Source organism: Artemia sp. Qi Xiang Cuo, chromosome 9 (genome assembly GCF_049724085.1).
Source record: "Artemia sp. Qi Xiang Cuo chromosome 9, ASM4972408v1, whole genome shotgun sequence".
In the NCBI taxonomy this organism is placed as follows: Eukaryota; Metazoa; Arthropoda; class Branchiopoda; order Anostraca; family Artemiidae; genus Artemia; species Artemia sp. Qi Xiang Cuo.
Window position 1 is genome coordinate 7,192,702 of NC_142802.1, and position 15,251 is coordinate 7,207,952.

Here is a 15,251-nt window from a genome sequence, read left to right on the forward strand (position 1 = left end):
TGTTCGTTTTTCCTCATTTCTTCATCTTTTAAATCCATTTGAGTACCATTTATCCTCTGTTCCTTTTTCCTCATTTCTTCATCTTTTAAATCCATTTGAGTACCATTTATCCTCTGTTCCTTTTTCCTCATTTCTTCATCTTTTAAATCCAATTTAGTACCAGTTATCCTCTGTTCCTTTTTCCTCATTTCTTCATCTTTTAAATCCATTTGAGTACCATTTATCCTCTGTTCCTTTTTCCTCATTTCTTCATCTTTTAAATCCATTTGAGTACCATTTATACTCTGTTCCTTTTTCATCATTTATTAATCTCATATATAAATTTTAGTAAAATGTTTAATCTGTTACTTTTTCATAATATCTTAATCTCTTAACTCAATTTGATTACAAATTATAAACTGTTCATTTTTCCTCATTTCTTACTCTCATAAATAAATTTGAGTAAAATTTATAATCTGTTCCTTTGTAATCATTTCTTAATACTTTAATTAAAATTTAGTACCATATTTAATCTGTTGCTATGTGCTCATTTATTAATCTATTATATAAATTTGAGTAAGCTTTTTCATCTTGTCGTGGGTAGTCCTGTCATAATATTCAAAATAAATTTTAGGACAATTTATAATCATTTACTTTTTAAACCTTTATTAATATATTAAATACATTTTATTCGATTTTATACTCTGTTAAAATTTAATCCTGTCATAATATTTTAATTAAATATGAGTACCAGTGTTAATGTGTTAGTTGTCACTCCTTTCTTCATAGCTTATATAAAAGTTACTAACATTTATCCTCTTTTCGTAAGTAATACTGTAATAATAGAATACATAAAAGTTAGTAACCGTAATAAACGGTTACATATTAATCCGTTATTAATATATTAAATAATTGTTAGAAACATTTATAAACTGTTACTTATCCATTCTAACGTAATATATTAAATACATTTGATTAAAAGATATAATACTTTAATTTTTAATACTGTCTTAAAATATTTTATAAAATAGAGTAACAGTTTTCATCTGTTACTCTGTACTCCTGTAATCCTATTTTAAATAATGTTTAGTTAAAATTATACACTGTTACTGTTTAATCCTTTCTTAATATTTTATATAAATTTGATTACAATTTATAATCTGTTACTTTTTAATAATGTATTAATCTCTTAAATCCATTTGAGTACCATTTTTCCTCTGTTCGTTTTCCCTCATGTTTACTCTTCGCAATAAATGTTTGGTACATTTTTACACGTGTAGTTTGTAATCCTGACTTATTAGTATAAATAAATTATATACAAATTTAAAAAAGGATCCTAATTAATACGTAATTACTATTCTAAATAAATAATTTACAACTTTATAATATGTTCCTATATCCTCAATTATTAATCTTCTAAATCCTTTCCCCATTCACCTTATAAGCACCTCTTTTAAGCGCCCTAATTTGTTTTACATTGATGTGAGACAGTATTTGTCGAATCCGAATGGTACAGGATATCCCACGATGGTCACAGGATTGCCCAAAACTGGATGGCCCGAAACTGGATCAGAACAGGATTACAAAATTAGCAAAAAAAAAAAAAAAAGCCAAAACGACCTTGTGAATAAGATTCTTTGTTTGACACAATATCTTGGTATTTTTTCATAGTTGCTGTCGCCGCTGCAACCTTGTATATATATATATGCAACCTATATATATATATATATATATATATATATATATATATATATATATATATATATATATATATATAATGGAATTAGAGATTAATTTCAACCCTCTTCTCCCCAATGCTCTTTTTATGTTTATCTGAAGGCTCACTGAGACTTGGGATATTTGGGCATAAACCTATACTTTTTCATAGAGGTATAACAATCAAGTTATAACCAATACAATATTTGGATATAAAATAGCCCATAAGTTAACATGGTATTTACGTGATGGTAAGACAGCTAACATTATTGATTATATTATTGTAAACCGAAGACTGGCAGGATCAATATAAGATACTAGGGTATATAGTGGCGCTGTTATTGATGTTAAAAGTAAAGGTCACCATCTAGTTTGGTCTAGGGCCAACTTAAAGCGGAAGTATCGAAGGTACTGGTGCATTTTACGGACGCTTCTAAAAAGTCAAGTTTGGTTTGTGATAATGAAATAAAATAAAATTGGATGAATATATAATAGTTTATGAACAAATTTGGACTATATATTTGCACATTAGGGGGGGGGGGTAAAGCATAGCATGTATTAAATTTGTAACCTAACCTAACCTAGGTACCTTTTCCCCCCCTTAGACCCCAAAAAACAATCGTTTAAATATTGTAACTCATTGAGAAACCACGGCTTTGCAGTCATATATGTATAGCTCGTTTGACGGGTTTTTGTGACTGGTTTCCTTGTGCAATATATATAAGTGTCCGTATAACGCACCAGTACCGTATCGAAAGGGTAACTACTTCCCGGGAAGTTATGACGTTAGTGGACTCCATGATGAGAATTTGAGAGGAACTTTCCAGGAAAATTTGAACGCTAAATTGGGGAGTTCTATACACACAATATACACAAGCGTACTAAAAAAAAATTGCTTTTTAATTAATTCGAACTTCTAGTTTTTTAATTAAGTCAAAAATCAGTTCGAACTTTCTCTATGGCCTTGAATCAATCCAAAAGTCATGGAAGGTCTTTATTTCTAACAGAACAGAAACTGTCAGTTTTATCAAGCTTTTTTTTATTCCATTTTTTTTTTTTTTTATTAATTTTCGTTGCTGATCTTATGAAATTGTATACTGAGTAATATAGCACCCAAATATCTACTATGTCTATGTCAGCAAGGAATAAATAAATTTTTGAAAGTTTCAAACGATTTTTGAAATATTAGTTTTAATCAAATATAAACGAAAAAACAAATTACTGACAGTCATAGTGAGTGTTTTTTTTGTATCCATTCTTTCAAATTTAATATTTGTCCATTCAATATTTTTCTGCAAGTGATTTATTATTTTTTTGCCTTTTTGTTGCCGTTTAATTGTCTTTTAATAATTGTTTTTGCCTTTTTAGTAGGTGATCAATAATATATAAAAAAAAAAAAAAAAAAAAAATTAACAGTCACTGTGATGGGAAAATAAAAAAAATCGTGATTTTTTTTTGGGGGGTGGGGGGGCTGAGACGCCTCCCCTGTGCACGTCCCAGATGAATACCCTAGTCTCTTTCTGTCTATGAAATGTAAATGATGTCGAGACTGCATTCGTAAATTATATCTTCCCAGTGTTGATAAAACAGATGTAATAAACGCGCACTGTGATTGTCATAAATTTGCTTTATTCACTATGTTTCTCAAAACCGAGGGAATGTTTCAGAAATTTCCAAGCTTTGGGCACTTATTTGAAATGAGGATCATGTTTTGTGACACCTAGCTTGACTAAAGAGCCCCCCCCCCCACAAAAAAAACGTTGGAAAAAGAGGCCCTAATGCTTTTGCTTGCACTAAGGATGACAGTGTGTCCGAAAGCAGGATTCATGCCGCTTTCATTAGGAAAAAGAGACTAACGCAAAAAAAGACCCTAATGCTTTTGTTTGTTCAAAAAGTGGAAAAGCAATGTGTCTGCCAAAACATTTTCGTATGTTCTAAGCAAACCGTCGTGCATTTGTAGATTCTGAGAAGTATACCCTCCTTTCTCAAAACTGATTCGTGAATAAGGGCGTGGTATCTTGTTTTCAGCACTTTTGTTGTTTAATTTTGATAAATATGGAAATATGAAAGTAAGATGTATTGCTATCAAAACCTCATGTCTTTCTTTTCCATGAAATGTAAATGATGATTCCAGACCTAATACGTAAACTGTATTTTCCCAGGTTTGACAGAATGGATATAATAAACACGCACTATGATTGTTAGTAATTTCCTTTATGTTTGGTTCGAAAACGAGGGAATTCTAAACAAGGGAATAGTTTATAATACCAAGCTTCGTGCACGTTGTGGATAATTTGTTGAAATGTCGGCCGTATTTTATGATAACTAGTTTCACTAAAACTCAGTCCAGCTGTTTCATAAGACATTCTGTGCAAAATATTAGTTTCGAGATCATCGATGTTTAAAGAGTTCTCTCCTAGTAAATTTTTGTTTGAATGTTTGAAGTCGTGGAATTCATTTCAAGGGCTACAAAATAAAACGGCGAATTCACTGAAATATCTGTTCAGGCTAAAATATCTGTTCATATATAAAATATATGTTCATCTTAGTTTTAGAGGGACACTAGATTAGGGGACTGGATTATCATTTAAATAAATCATTAGAAATTAGATTAATTTCCAATTAATCTAATTGGAAATAAAAATATAACCTATTAGAAAAATACAGGGGAATTGTAGGGAAAATACAAGAAATTTAAAAGTAGCAAACGACTTACATTTTAATGGTTGCCCCCACCCCTCCCCCCACCGTGAAAATATGCCTGATTGGTGCCATCTTTTTTTTCTGAGTTTTGTTTTAATATCTTAGTTATCATCCCCGATGTACACATCCTTGTATTTCCGAGAATGCATTTACGCAGAGGGGGGCTGGATTCCTCCCCCCCCCTAAAACTCTGTGGTAAAACTCAGACCTCCCTTTGTATAGGGCATTTCCTGCAATAGAGCAGTGTCAAATAACTATTTTAATATTTTCAGCTTTTTCTTCATGAAGTTTTGTTTGAATTTTTTCATCTGAGAGGTTTGCTCTAGGGGTACAAGATCTTGCGGTAAATTCATTGATATGATTAATCCAAGTTAATTATATTAGTTTTAGAGGTACACTAGATTTGCGGGTTAGAATTGATTAACTTAAAGTCTTCGAGATTATGTTAAATGAAAGAAGAGGCGACTAAGCTCTGATTAATAACTGAGAGAAGAGAGGAAAATGAACTGGAAGACAAGCATATGTTGAGTAGAGAATGCTACATTCAATCTTTAGGACCTTTCAAAACATGTTCAATATGGGTTGGCGACTAAGTCATAGCAGATTTGTCACAGAAAATAAAAAACTCGAATTTACATATATAAAGTAACTTGAATTCCTTGTATATTGTTCGTTCCTTACTTATGATCGTCTGCCATTTTTCAGATTTCCCCAAGTTTTTTTTTTTGTATTTTATAAACATGGTTATTTTTATCAGTGAAAAAAGCAAAAAAAAGAGAAAAAACAACATGTTAAGCTTTATCCTATTTTATTGTATCATTTTCACTAAAATACTTTTTTATCAGCAAAAAGAAGAAAAAAGGTTAAGTTCAATTTCTGTTTCATAATCGTCATTGAAGTTTTATACAATTTTAGACAGTTGACAGAGACTGGAAAAAGTAATGATTTAACGGTACTGTGTCATGACTATATGGTGGATGTGGTAACAAGTCCCAACGAAGCTGCTACGCTTTACCAGATGTCATATGGTACTCGTCAAAAACCTTCCTAAAAAAATTATATAGAACAAAAAGTTACTACTACGTTTTTTTTGTTCTTGTCAAATGTCATATCTTTTGTTAAATAAATCTCCTAGACCCAAATCATTAGTCATTTTTGTAAAAAAAAATATATGGCTCTTTAATTTCTATGGAGCGAAAATTATTTTTGCTTTTCATCTCATTGGTGTATAGTCTCTGGATTTTGAGACAAGCATACTTGCACCGAAAGGATTAGATATCTATGTAATTGGATTCATTAGTTTCGGATCCTATTCACCGAGCGAAAATTATGATTTTATTAGGCTTTTCTTAGAGAATTATCTACACCTGGTTTTAAATTTTTTTCCCTATTTTCGAATGTTCCTGGCATATTTTTTTATCTAAATAAAATGCAAAGCAAATTTAAAAATATAATTCGGTGAATGGATAAAGCTGAATCTCAGGTATTGGATGGTAGAAAAGTCCTCATTTACATTAAAAAATTAATTTTTTATGAATGCAAAAAAAAAAAAAAAAAAAAAAATGCCAAAGGGTTGCACAGGGAAAGTAAACCTGAAACCCTTAGCCATTCGGTAAAGTGCATATTGCTCTGTAGTGTGTCCTTTTGCTCTTAATTTATGGTCGTAGGCTATCCAGGTTTTTGGTTCAGTGTGTGTGTGTGTATAGGGGGGGGGGGTGTACAAAAAATAGAAAAAAACGCATCAAAAAGGTGGTTTTATATTTTCTTATGAATTTTAAGTGAGTCGGACACAAAACAAATTTTTTGGGGGGGGGACAAACCCCATAATCCCTCCCCTGAATACGGCCTTGCTCTAATTTCATGCAATATTTTGGTCGCAAGTTTGTTACAAAGCTCTTTCTGTTTATGTATTTTTTGAAGGATAATTTTGAAATATGAAAAGCGCAATTTGTTCCCTTAGTTTTTAAGGAGGTTATTAAAATAAAAATAGATTTGAAAGTAAAACAATATATATTACTAAACCTGGCTTGGTTTTGATGTCAATGAATTATAACACAATGAAGAAGTATAATCAATGAAATATATCAATGTCTATGTAACAATTGGAAATATGTCAATGAAGTGCAATATCAGGCTGGGATTAACCTTTATAACTTTTTCACAGTTTTTTTTATTTTGTATAAATATTGTTTAGAAATTCCACCCTGAAAAACAATGGTTTGAAAATTGTATGACGATTTTTTTTTTTTTTCAAGCTTTCCTCCTCGTATAGACCCACCTGGTTATTCTGTCATCAGCGATGGACTATTGACGGTTCCCTTGTTTTCAAAGCTTTTTTTCTATTTGCTTAAATTAAGCTTTAAATTCATGAAATGTTATCCCCTAAAAGAATTCACACAAAAATCCATAAAATTAATAGGTATCAGGCGAGACTCTAAACTCCTGAGACAAATGTTCAGTGAAATAAAAGAAGCTTAAAATTAACTCCAATTTAATAACATTCGAAAGGAAAACCCAACAGGAGAAAACCGGGGGTGGGGTGTTTCCATGTAAAGCTCAATGATTCGTCAAATATGCTGTAAAAAGAAAATAAGAATCTGAAAGTAGACTAAAATAGTCTTGCCTTTCTTTCCTTAGTAAGTACGTTTGTTATTTCTCGTTCTAACCTTTAAAAAAAAGGCTTAGATTTGGCAGATTTTAATTTAGCTTGACTGTAACTAACATTTGAGTTTGTGCTGATGTTCTTTACTATTTTTCTTAGACTCGTTTCGTAATTAAGGGCATTGGATATTCGAATAATCTATAATCGTATGTTTATGACCGCCCAATTGACCTGTCAACGTGGTTTCCAGAGGTTTTTCTAAGTCTAAATTAGAAAAAATCTTTGCTATCTATCTCTATCCTAGACGTCTATATTTTTTTTTTCTGTTTTCACGTCAGACTCTGTGATTGTTGCAATTCTAGCTAGGAGCTGTGCTTACTGTCAGGATAATAGCGTTGGACGTATTGACAATCAACTGTTCTGTCTGTGAGATAACTGAGCTCAGACTGGTTTGAATTGACAGTTGAAAAATGAGTACATTCCATAAACTGTAAACTAAACTGAGAAGTTTTTTTAAGATGTCTGTATAATTTGGGTGGGGTCATTCAAAACGCATTAAAGCAAATAACGGGGATAATAATTAAACACAGGATATGTTTTATGAGGAAAATAAATAAGTTGTTCGGTTTGTATGAAACGGAAAAGTCTTAGAAAGGTATGGAAATATCGCTTGGTTTGCCAGTTGGTTCAGCGTTGGTAACTTCGGCTTGTCACTGGGAAATCTTGGGTTCAACTCTCAAGCCAGCAGTGATTCTTTAAAGTAGTTATTTTAATTTCAAAAGGCATTTTGTCACATTTTATTTATAAAATATAGCCTTTAACCCTACTGCCCTAGACTGAGGGTGCTTGTTCGTTTATTTCTATTCATTTTTCGGTACTTCTCGTCTCGCAGCTTGTCCAAAGCAGTCAAAAGGTTTTGGGGTAAGTGGTATTTGACCAGAATTGTATTCTTTCTGAGGAAATATTGCAACTGTAAGATTGAATTGTAACAGTAAAACAGTAATGAAGTATTTATGTTAGAGGATGCTGGTCCCTAGTTTGGAAGATTTTTTTCTCGCGGCTACGAATATACACCACAGAAATTTGATTTAGTTTAACTGCAGTTGATTTTGACTACAAAAACTTGAATTGAAGAGCAAATTTGTTTGTTAAGGACTTGCGTCCTGGTAACAGAGCATTAAAATATGCTTTTTGTTTGTAATTCATCAGTTCATCAATAGCGACTTTTTTTTGTACAAAGAGCCGAACCTGGAGAGGAAATGTTTTTGGAGTTTATCCCCTTGGAGTTTATTGGGTAGATCACCTTCGTCTTTGTCATTGTCTTGCTTTCTACTTGAACCTTCTTCCAGTCCATCATCTTGGTTAAACGAAAAAAAAAGAACAGAAACAGAAAAAAAAATGTTAACAAAAAACAGAACAGAAACAGTTTTTTTTTTTTTTTGAAAAACAGAAACAGGTTAGACAAAAACAGAAACAATGCCGATGCTTATTTCAAACCGAATGTTGGAAATGGCAAAATAAGTACCATTTGTTTTCTTGTTTTGTGTATGGATCACAAGAGCAAGGATAAGACTGGATTTGATGTTAACTTAAATATTTTGTATTTAATCATTCTTGTTTAGAGGCGAAAAGGGGGGGGGGGGCAGATACGTTAATTCCTGGAAATATAGGAATTTTTTTGTATTTTCGTCTTTTTTCAATTAATTACCTATTAATAGATAATTTTCAAAAGCCGGAGAAAGGAGATTCTAAGAAGAATCCCTGCTCCTATTCCTAAATTGGTGCTCCTTGGGGAGGGGGTGGTTCTAAATGAACCCCTTCTTTTCCCAAAGACATAGGAAAAAAGCTTGCTTTAGTTTTAAAAGATGTCTATATCTTTCAGGTTATCATGGCTACAAATAGGATTGAAACTTTAGATCCGGCTTTGATTCGTCCTGGACGAATTGATAGAAAGATTGAATTTCCTTTGCCTGATGAAAAAACTAAAAAACGAATTTTCAACATCCACACTTCGCGAAGGACATTAGCTGAAGATCTTAATTTGGATGAACTCATTACGTCTAAGGATGATCTTTCGGGGGCAGATATAAAGGTATTCTTTTTTATATACGATGCTATTATCATGTGAGTGTTTTTTAATAAATAACTTTCTTCATTAAAATCATCAGGAAAACTTCGATGATCAGATCAGGAAAAACTTGAGCTCGTGTTATTTGATTTTGGCCGTTACGAGCTATAGCGAGCTGATTCTACCTTTTATAAAAAAGAAAAAAATAACCACCAAAGCAAACCTGAACATGTACGGTTCAAAAGAATATAGAAATACAACAGAGAAAAGAGAGAACGCTAAGTAAAAGATAAAAAAATACAATGCGGAGAAGAGTAAGGGAACATGGCAGAATTATATTATTTATGGAATTCGGGGTTAAAGGGAAAGAGGTTTCATATCAGCGGAAGTACAGATAGTAAATAAATCACAACTTGGATGCATTTCAGAAGCCAATTATCATCAATGGTAATGGACTGTTTGTTATTATTTCCGCCCCAAAAGGTAAGAGAGCAAATTCGTTTGATTATTATCAAATTATGATATTGTACTGCTTTGCCAACGCTTTGAAACTGTCCCAGTTTTCCGACTAAAATTGCACCGCGATAGATTGATCTGTACCGCCTGAACAGTAGTTTAAATTTTACCATAACAAGAAGAAAGCTTTCGGTAAACTAAGACTTCAAAAGATATCTGAATCAGAAATGTACCGAAAATACTGGTATTGTACTAACAAATTTCTAATTTTACTGCACTGTTACAGGACCTTTAAATTCCACCTTAAACTACACAGTTGTAGCGTGTTGGCAACGCTGCTACTGGTCAGCCCTTTTCACTTATTATAACTATATATATGACTGTATTTATTGTTATCTAGTATTTAAGAATTACAATAATATCAAATAGTTAATAATGGTAATCGACTTCTGGAACTCAATCCATTGGTTTGTTTGAAGTACATAGGACATCAAAATGAAACATTTCATATTCCCTGGACCAGTAAGTGTTTGAATGAAAAGTTTCTTTTCTATAAGAGTAATTTCAAGCGTGAGTACCTTTAATGATGATAATATCAAAGCAGCAAAAACCTATGAACAGTTTCAGGTGATAAAATATATTATTAAAAATGTAATAAATCAACATAAAATATTATCCTAAGTTCATAGTATGCCTTCAATTCCCAATTATTTAAATCAATAATCCAAGTGCACTTAACTATATAGGCTATGTTTAGTATAATACACAATACCCTTGAAACAAATTTAATAAATATGAAAAAAAATGAAATGGAAAAAAATGAAATAAAATCGAAATGGAATTGAAAAAAAAGCGTGACTACCTTTATTGATGATAATATAAAAGCAGCAAAACGGGCATATTTAAAACTATAAACATATTTCAGGGGATAAAATATATATTAAAAATATAATAAATCAACATAAAATATTATTGCCTTCAATCCCCAATTATTCAAACGAATAATCCAAGTGCACCTAACTATATACGTTTAGTATAGTTCACAGCACCATTGAAAAAAACAAAATTTATATCTTATACTATTAGAATGACATATATCGGTAAAATTATACTCACAAAGAAAAGATACATGAGATCACTTAAATTAGGGCTATTTAGAGACAATATTTTCCAAAAATATGCATTTTTGGTCTTTAAAAAAAATACAGTACATAAAAAAAATCGACAATTACACTTTGTAACATAAAATAGCTAACGTTTCTAGTAGGTTCGGGTCTTCTGGAGGTTTCTGAATGTGATGAAATTCATCTGAATTGAGTCCTATAGAGGTTTGTGAAAAAGGCATACCCTAACCACAAAGCCGTACCCAGAGGGGGGGGGGGATTTGACCCTCCCCCTCCGAAATGTTTGTCTGACTCGCAAAAAAGTAACAAAAATGGATATAAACAAATTTTGTTTGCGTTTTTCGTGTTTTTTTGTAAACCCCCCCCCCAAAAAAAAAAAACTCCCTCCGAAAAAAAAATCCTGGGTACGGCCTTGTCTGAATATAACAGTAAATTTTATAGGTCCAAATATTGACTATAGTAGTTGATTTACAAAATGTATTGTATTTGTTTTGTATTTTTGACATTTGAAAAATACTGTGAAATAAATTCTTGAAATGCAGAGATTTCCAGGAGTTACTATCAGTATATATTAAATATCCAGTTTATTTTTATTAGTTTTTTTTCTAGTCTTCTTTATTATTATAGTGATTTATTTTTTATTTGTTGTCAATGTTTTGAAAGACTAAAGCACACTGTTTAAAATACATAGCTTTTTGTAAAATATAAATGATGTTGTGGGCTTTAGAACTATTACGGTTAAGGAATGGGGAAGTAACCAAACTCCTGATTGTAGTAATTTTGGTTTGTTTTACCTTTGTAATGAATACTTTATTTAATTTTTACTCGTTATGGAATTGTTCCATTCATCTATATCAGTATCTGTTATCTTTATGTTTGATATGATCATTTATTTTAATTGCTGTTCGTTTTAGGTTTCATTTATCCTTTAAAAGTAATTTCTGGTCGTTTGAGTTTGGATTATTATATGTCTTTATCTCTGCTGGTGTTAAGTTTAGTATGGCTCTGTGTCTTTCTTTGAAAAACTTCTTTATTGGAAATTTAAAAAAAATCAATTTTTGAAAAATAGCTTGAAAATGCCACCAAAGAGAAACTTCACTTCTGTGAAAACCCTCCTTTTCCCCTTGCGTTTAATTGGTCTTTGACCAGAGGTGGCTTTAGGAGAGGGACAGAGGGGCACTTACCCCGGACACAGAAATTTTAGGGGCGTGAAAGTTTAAATAGACAATCTAACGGTCATAAACAAATGGTAGTTTTTGAAGTTTTATGTTTATTGAAACAAAGTAGAAGACGTTCTTAATAAATGAAAATAACTAATAAATTATTAATTAATTGATGAAATAAATTAAAAAATAATGAAATGATAATAATTCAAATAATTAATAATTATTAAATAATTTAAAAAAAGGCCAGAACCGCCACTGTCATTGGTGCATAATTTCATTCGATGGCTCACAGTAGACTATACAACTAAGTTACAAGTCCTTACAAAGTTGATGAAATTATGTATAGTTTCACATTTTGCTGGTTTTAATATTTTACGTGAACCCTTAACGAGAAACGTGAAAACCACTCACTTAACGTGACTCACCCACTCACTTTTCACTTAACGTGAAAACCACTCAGCATTTCAGAAGACTCTTGCTGCATTTGTGTGGAACGATCTTTTGTTTGACACAGCTTTTGTTTTTACTTGAATATATTCGGGTTAGTTATAATGTCATATAAAGTATTTTTTACCCAAACATGTTTTTAATATCGCCATAATTTCATTTTTGTCTTTTAGAATGGCGTATAATCCTAGTAAACACGTTTGTTGATTAACAATCTTCTAGCGTGTTATTGAATATCGTTGACGTCAGAAGGTTATTTAACTGACTCATAGCCAACATAAAAGAAGTTACTAAGCCGCTTGAAGCATCGCTCATTTTCGATATTGGATAAATTTTTAGAAATACAAAATATAACAGAAATCATTTTCTTTCTTTTTTTTTAAGAAGACTATTCCTTTTTCTTCTTTTTTCTATATTAAGTGTGGCCTTTTCGGATAAAATAAAACGTACTAAAATTTGTAAGTTGTCTGACAATTTTGATTAAAATCACACTTATTGGCTGTTAACCCCACCTCAAACACGGTTGGAAATTCTATCCTTATTGCATTTTTATAGGTGGCGCAATGGCACTGCCTAAGTAAAGAGCAATGTGGGCATAATGGATTTTTTTTTATAAAAAGGCGAACCAGGAAATTTTAAAATTTACATAAAAAGGGTTATACAGGTTTGCTTTGTCCACATGTTTTTGAACAAAGCTCTGAATTTTGTTAATATGGTTCCTATTAGCTGCTATCAAATATTAAATAAAAAAAGAAGTTTTTCAACTAAAAGTAATGAGCAACGTTAAAACGTAAAACGAATCGATATTATTCCTTATATGAAAGGGATTGCTCCTTCCTCAACACCCGCTCTTCACGTTAAAGTTCGCTTTAAATTTGTTCGTGTTGTTTGTTCGTTTAAAGTTTTAACGTTGCTCCTTACTTTCCGTTAAAAACACTTGTTTTTCATATTCAGTTTCTTATCGTTTTTCAATAATCCCGGGAAATCCACCTCCCTTTCTTTGGAAATTGCCCCCCCCCCCCCCTCACAAACAAATTTTCCATTTATTATAAGAGTATAAATTTATTTATATATATATATATATATATATATATATATATATATATATATATATATATATATTCCCAGCGATTCTGTACCTACAATCTTGGAGCTCTGTTCCTCTAAATAAGGCATTTTTAAGCGATGTTCATGCGTCTTCTCTTTGTGGGTAGAATAACTGTATAGCCAACTTTATGCATTCCACTGACAGGAAATCTAAAGGGTCTCAATGTAATTTTACCAAAATTTTAAATCCAGAAATATATGACCCTTGGTATATACTTATCTAACTTCTATAATACTGGACGATAACCTAAATTGTATTTAATATGGCTTTGTGAAAGACTGGAGACATTTTTTGGATTTTGATAATGAGCAAAAGAATCGTTCTTTTATTAGTTCCCATATGACTTCCAAAAACATCCCCTGGGGTTAAGTAACGGTGCTCAAATATCATGCTTTCATAAGCCCACCATCTGAATTCCTTGGCTGAGAGACCGTTTTACCAGCGTGTATGACCTTACCCTTAGGGCAAAAGGGACTGCTAGGACGTAAAAGAGAAGTAAAGAACTTTATTGCTTTGTGACTTCCTTGGTGATCTTTTCACACTTCAGTAGCTATTCGTTAAAAGGGAAACCTTAATAATCCGTGAAATTGTCCTAGTTTAATCAAGTGGTTTACTCATTGTTTCCTTCTAGGCTATATGCACTGAAGCAGGATTGATGGCGCTCAGAGAAAGACGCATGAAGGTGACTAACGAGGATTTTGTCAAGTCCAAGGAAAGTGTACTCTATAGAAAACAAGAAGGCACTCCTGAGGGATTATATCTTTAAGTGGCACTGCTTTCTTGGGGTGATTCAGTTGGCTATCGTATTGTAATATCCTTTTATCTAATTAAAAATTAAATATATATTAGTATTACTCTCTATCTATTCAGCTACCCTAGGAAGGAAAGACTAACCAGTTTAGTGTATGGATCCACCACATGCCCTTATTAGTTCATGATCAAATATTATTATTTCTATCACTATCCTCGAGTTTTTTAATTTTGTTTTTTAATAGACAGAGAGATTTATTTAACAAAAAATGATATAAAGTACATAACAAACAATGCAAATTACAAACAATTACTCCATTCTTAGAGACCTGGATGAGGTCTGTATTAGGTCATAATGTTTTGTCATTATGATTATTTTATGTGTCGATGACTGAACACGGCTGGCAATACGGAATTCAAATCTGCATAGCTGAATTCTCTGAAGCAGACGAAGATGGAAAGGAAACGTAGTTAATCGAGCAGCACAAAAAAGATACGGATATACGAATGATCAAAAAAGCATAAGAATAATCAAAGCTGGAAACATATTTTTCGACTTAGTCAACTTAATCTTTGTCCGGTTAATTTTTGTCTTTATTGTTGAATTAGACAAAAAAATAGAATTCTAAAAAAAATATAAGGAACGTTAAATATAAATCCAAATAGAAAAAACCAAAGGGGAAATCACGAAAAACAGAGGAATGTAAAAATGTAGACATTTTGAATACATGTCTGGAAGGGAAACATGCCTACCATACAACTATATAGTTAAGCTTGAGCAAAGAGGGAGATGATAATTCTCCTTTTTTTTAGATTGGCCTGACCTCCCAGCCCCTTGAAAATAGGGCCTAAAGATGCACTTTATTAGTGTGGGTGACCTGAGCCTTGAATCTGTTTTGTCTGCCCATGATAATAATAAAATTAGCAATATTATAATGATAATATTAATAAGGCAAATAGTAATAATGATAATCATAAATATTTTTGATGATAATCCGTTCTTATTTGCACCCGCTTCCTCCTACCAGCTGTGTAGGAAAGTCTGTCTTTAAAAATTTAATTCTCAATTTTTTAGTTGTTTTAGTTCGATGTGGTTGTGTAATGCTTAGTTGTGATTGTGATTTGCTTTGCT

At 31.7% G+C, this 15,251-nt stretch overlaps 1 protein-coding gene across 1 annotated transcript; it reads left to right on the top strand.

Annotated features, from left to right (window-relative positions):
* Window positions 1-8,845: 8,845 nt before the first annotated feature.
* On the top strand, window positions 8,846-14,223 carry LOC148948273 (26S proteasome regulatory subunit 4-like). The gene is made up of 2 exons (XM_089093859.1): window positions 8,846-9,092; window positions 14,001-14,223. The coding sequence occupies exons 1-2, from the start codon at window positions 8,889-8,891 to the stop codon at window positions 14,133-14,135; spliced, it is 339 nt and encodes a 112-aa protein (XP_088949985.1). The 5' UTR covers window positions 8,846-8,888; the 3' UTR covers window positions 14,136-14,223.
* Window positions 14,224-15,251: the final 1,028 nt, after the last annotated feature.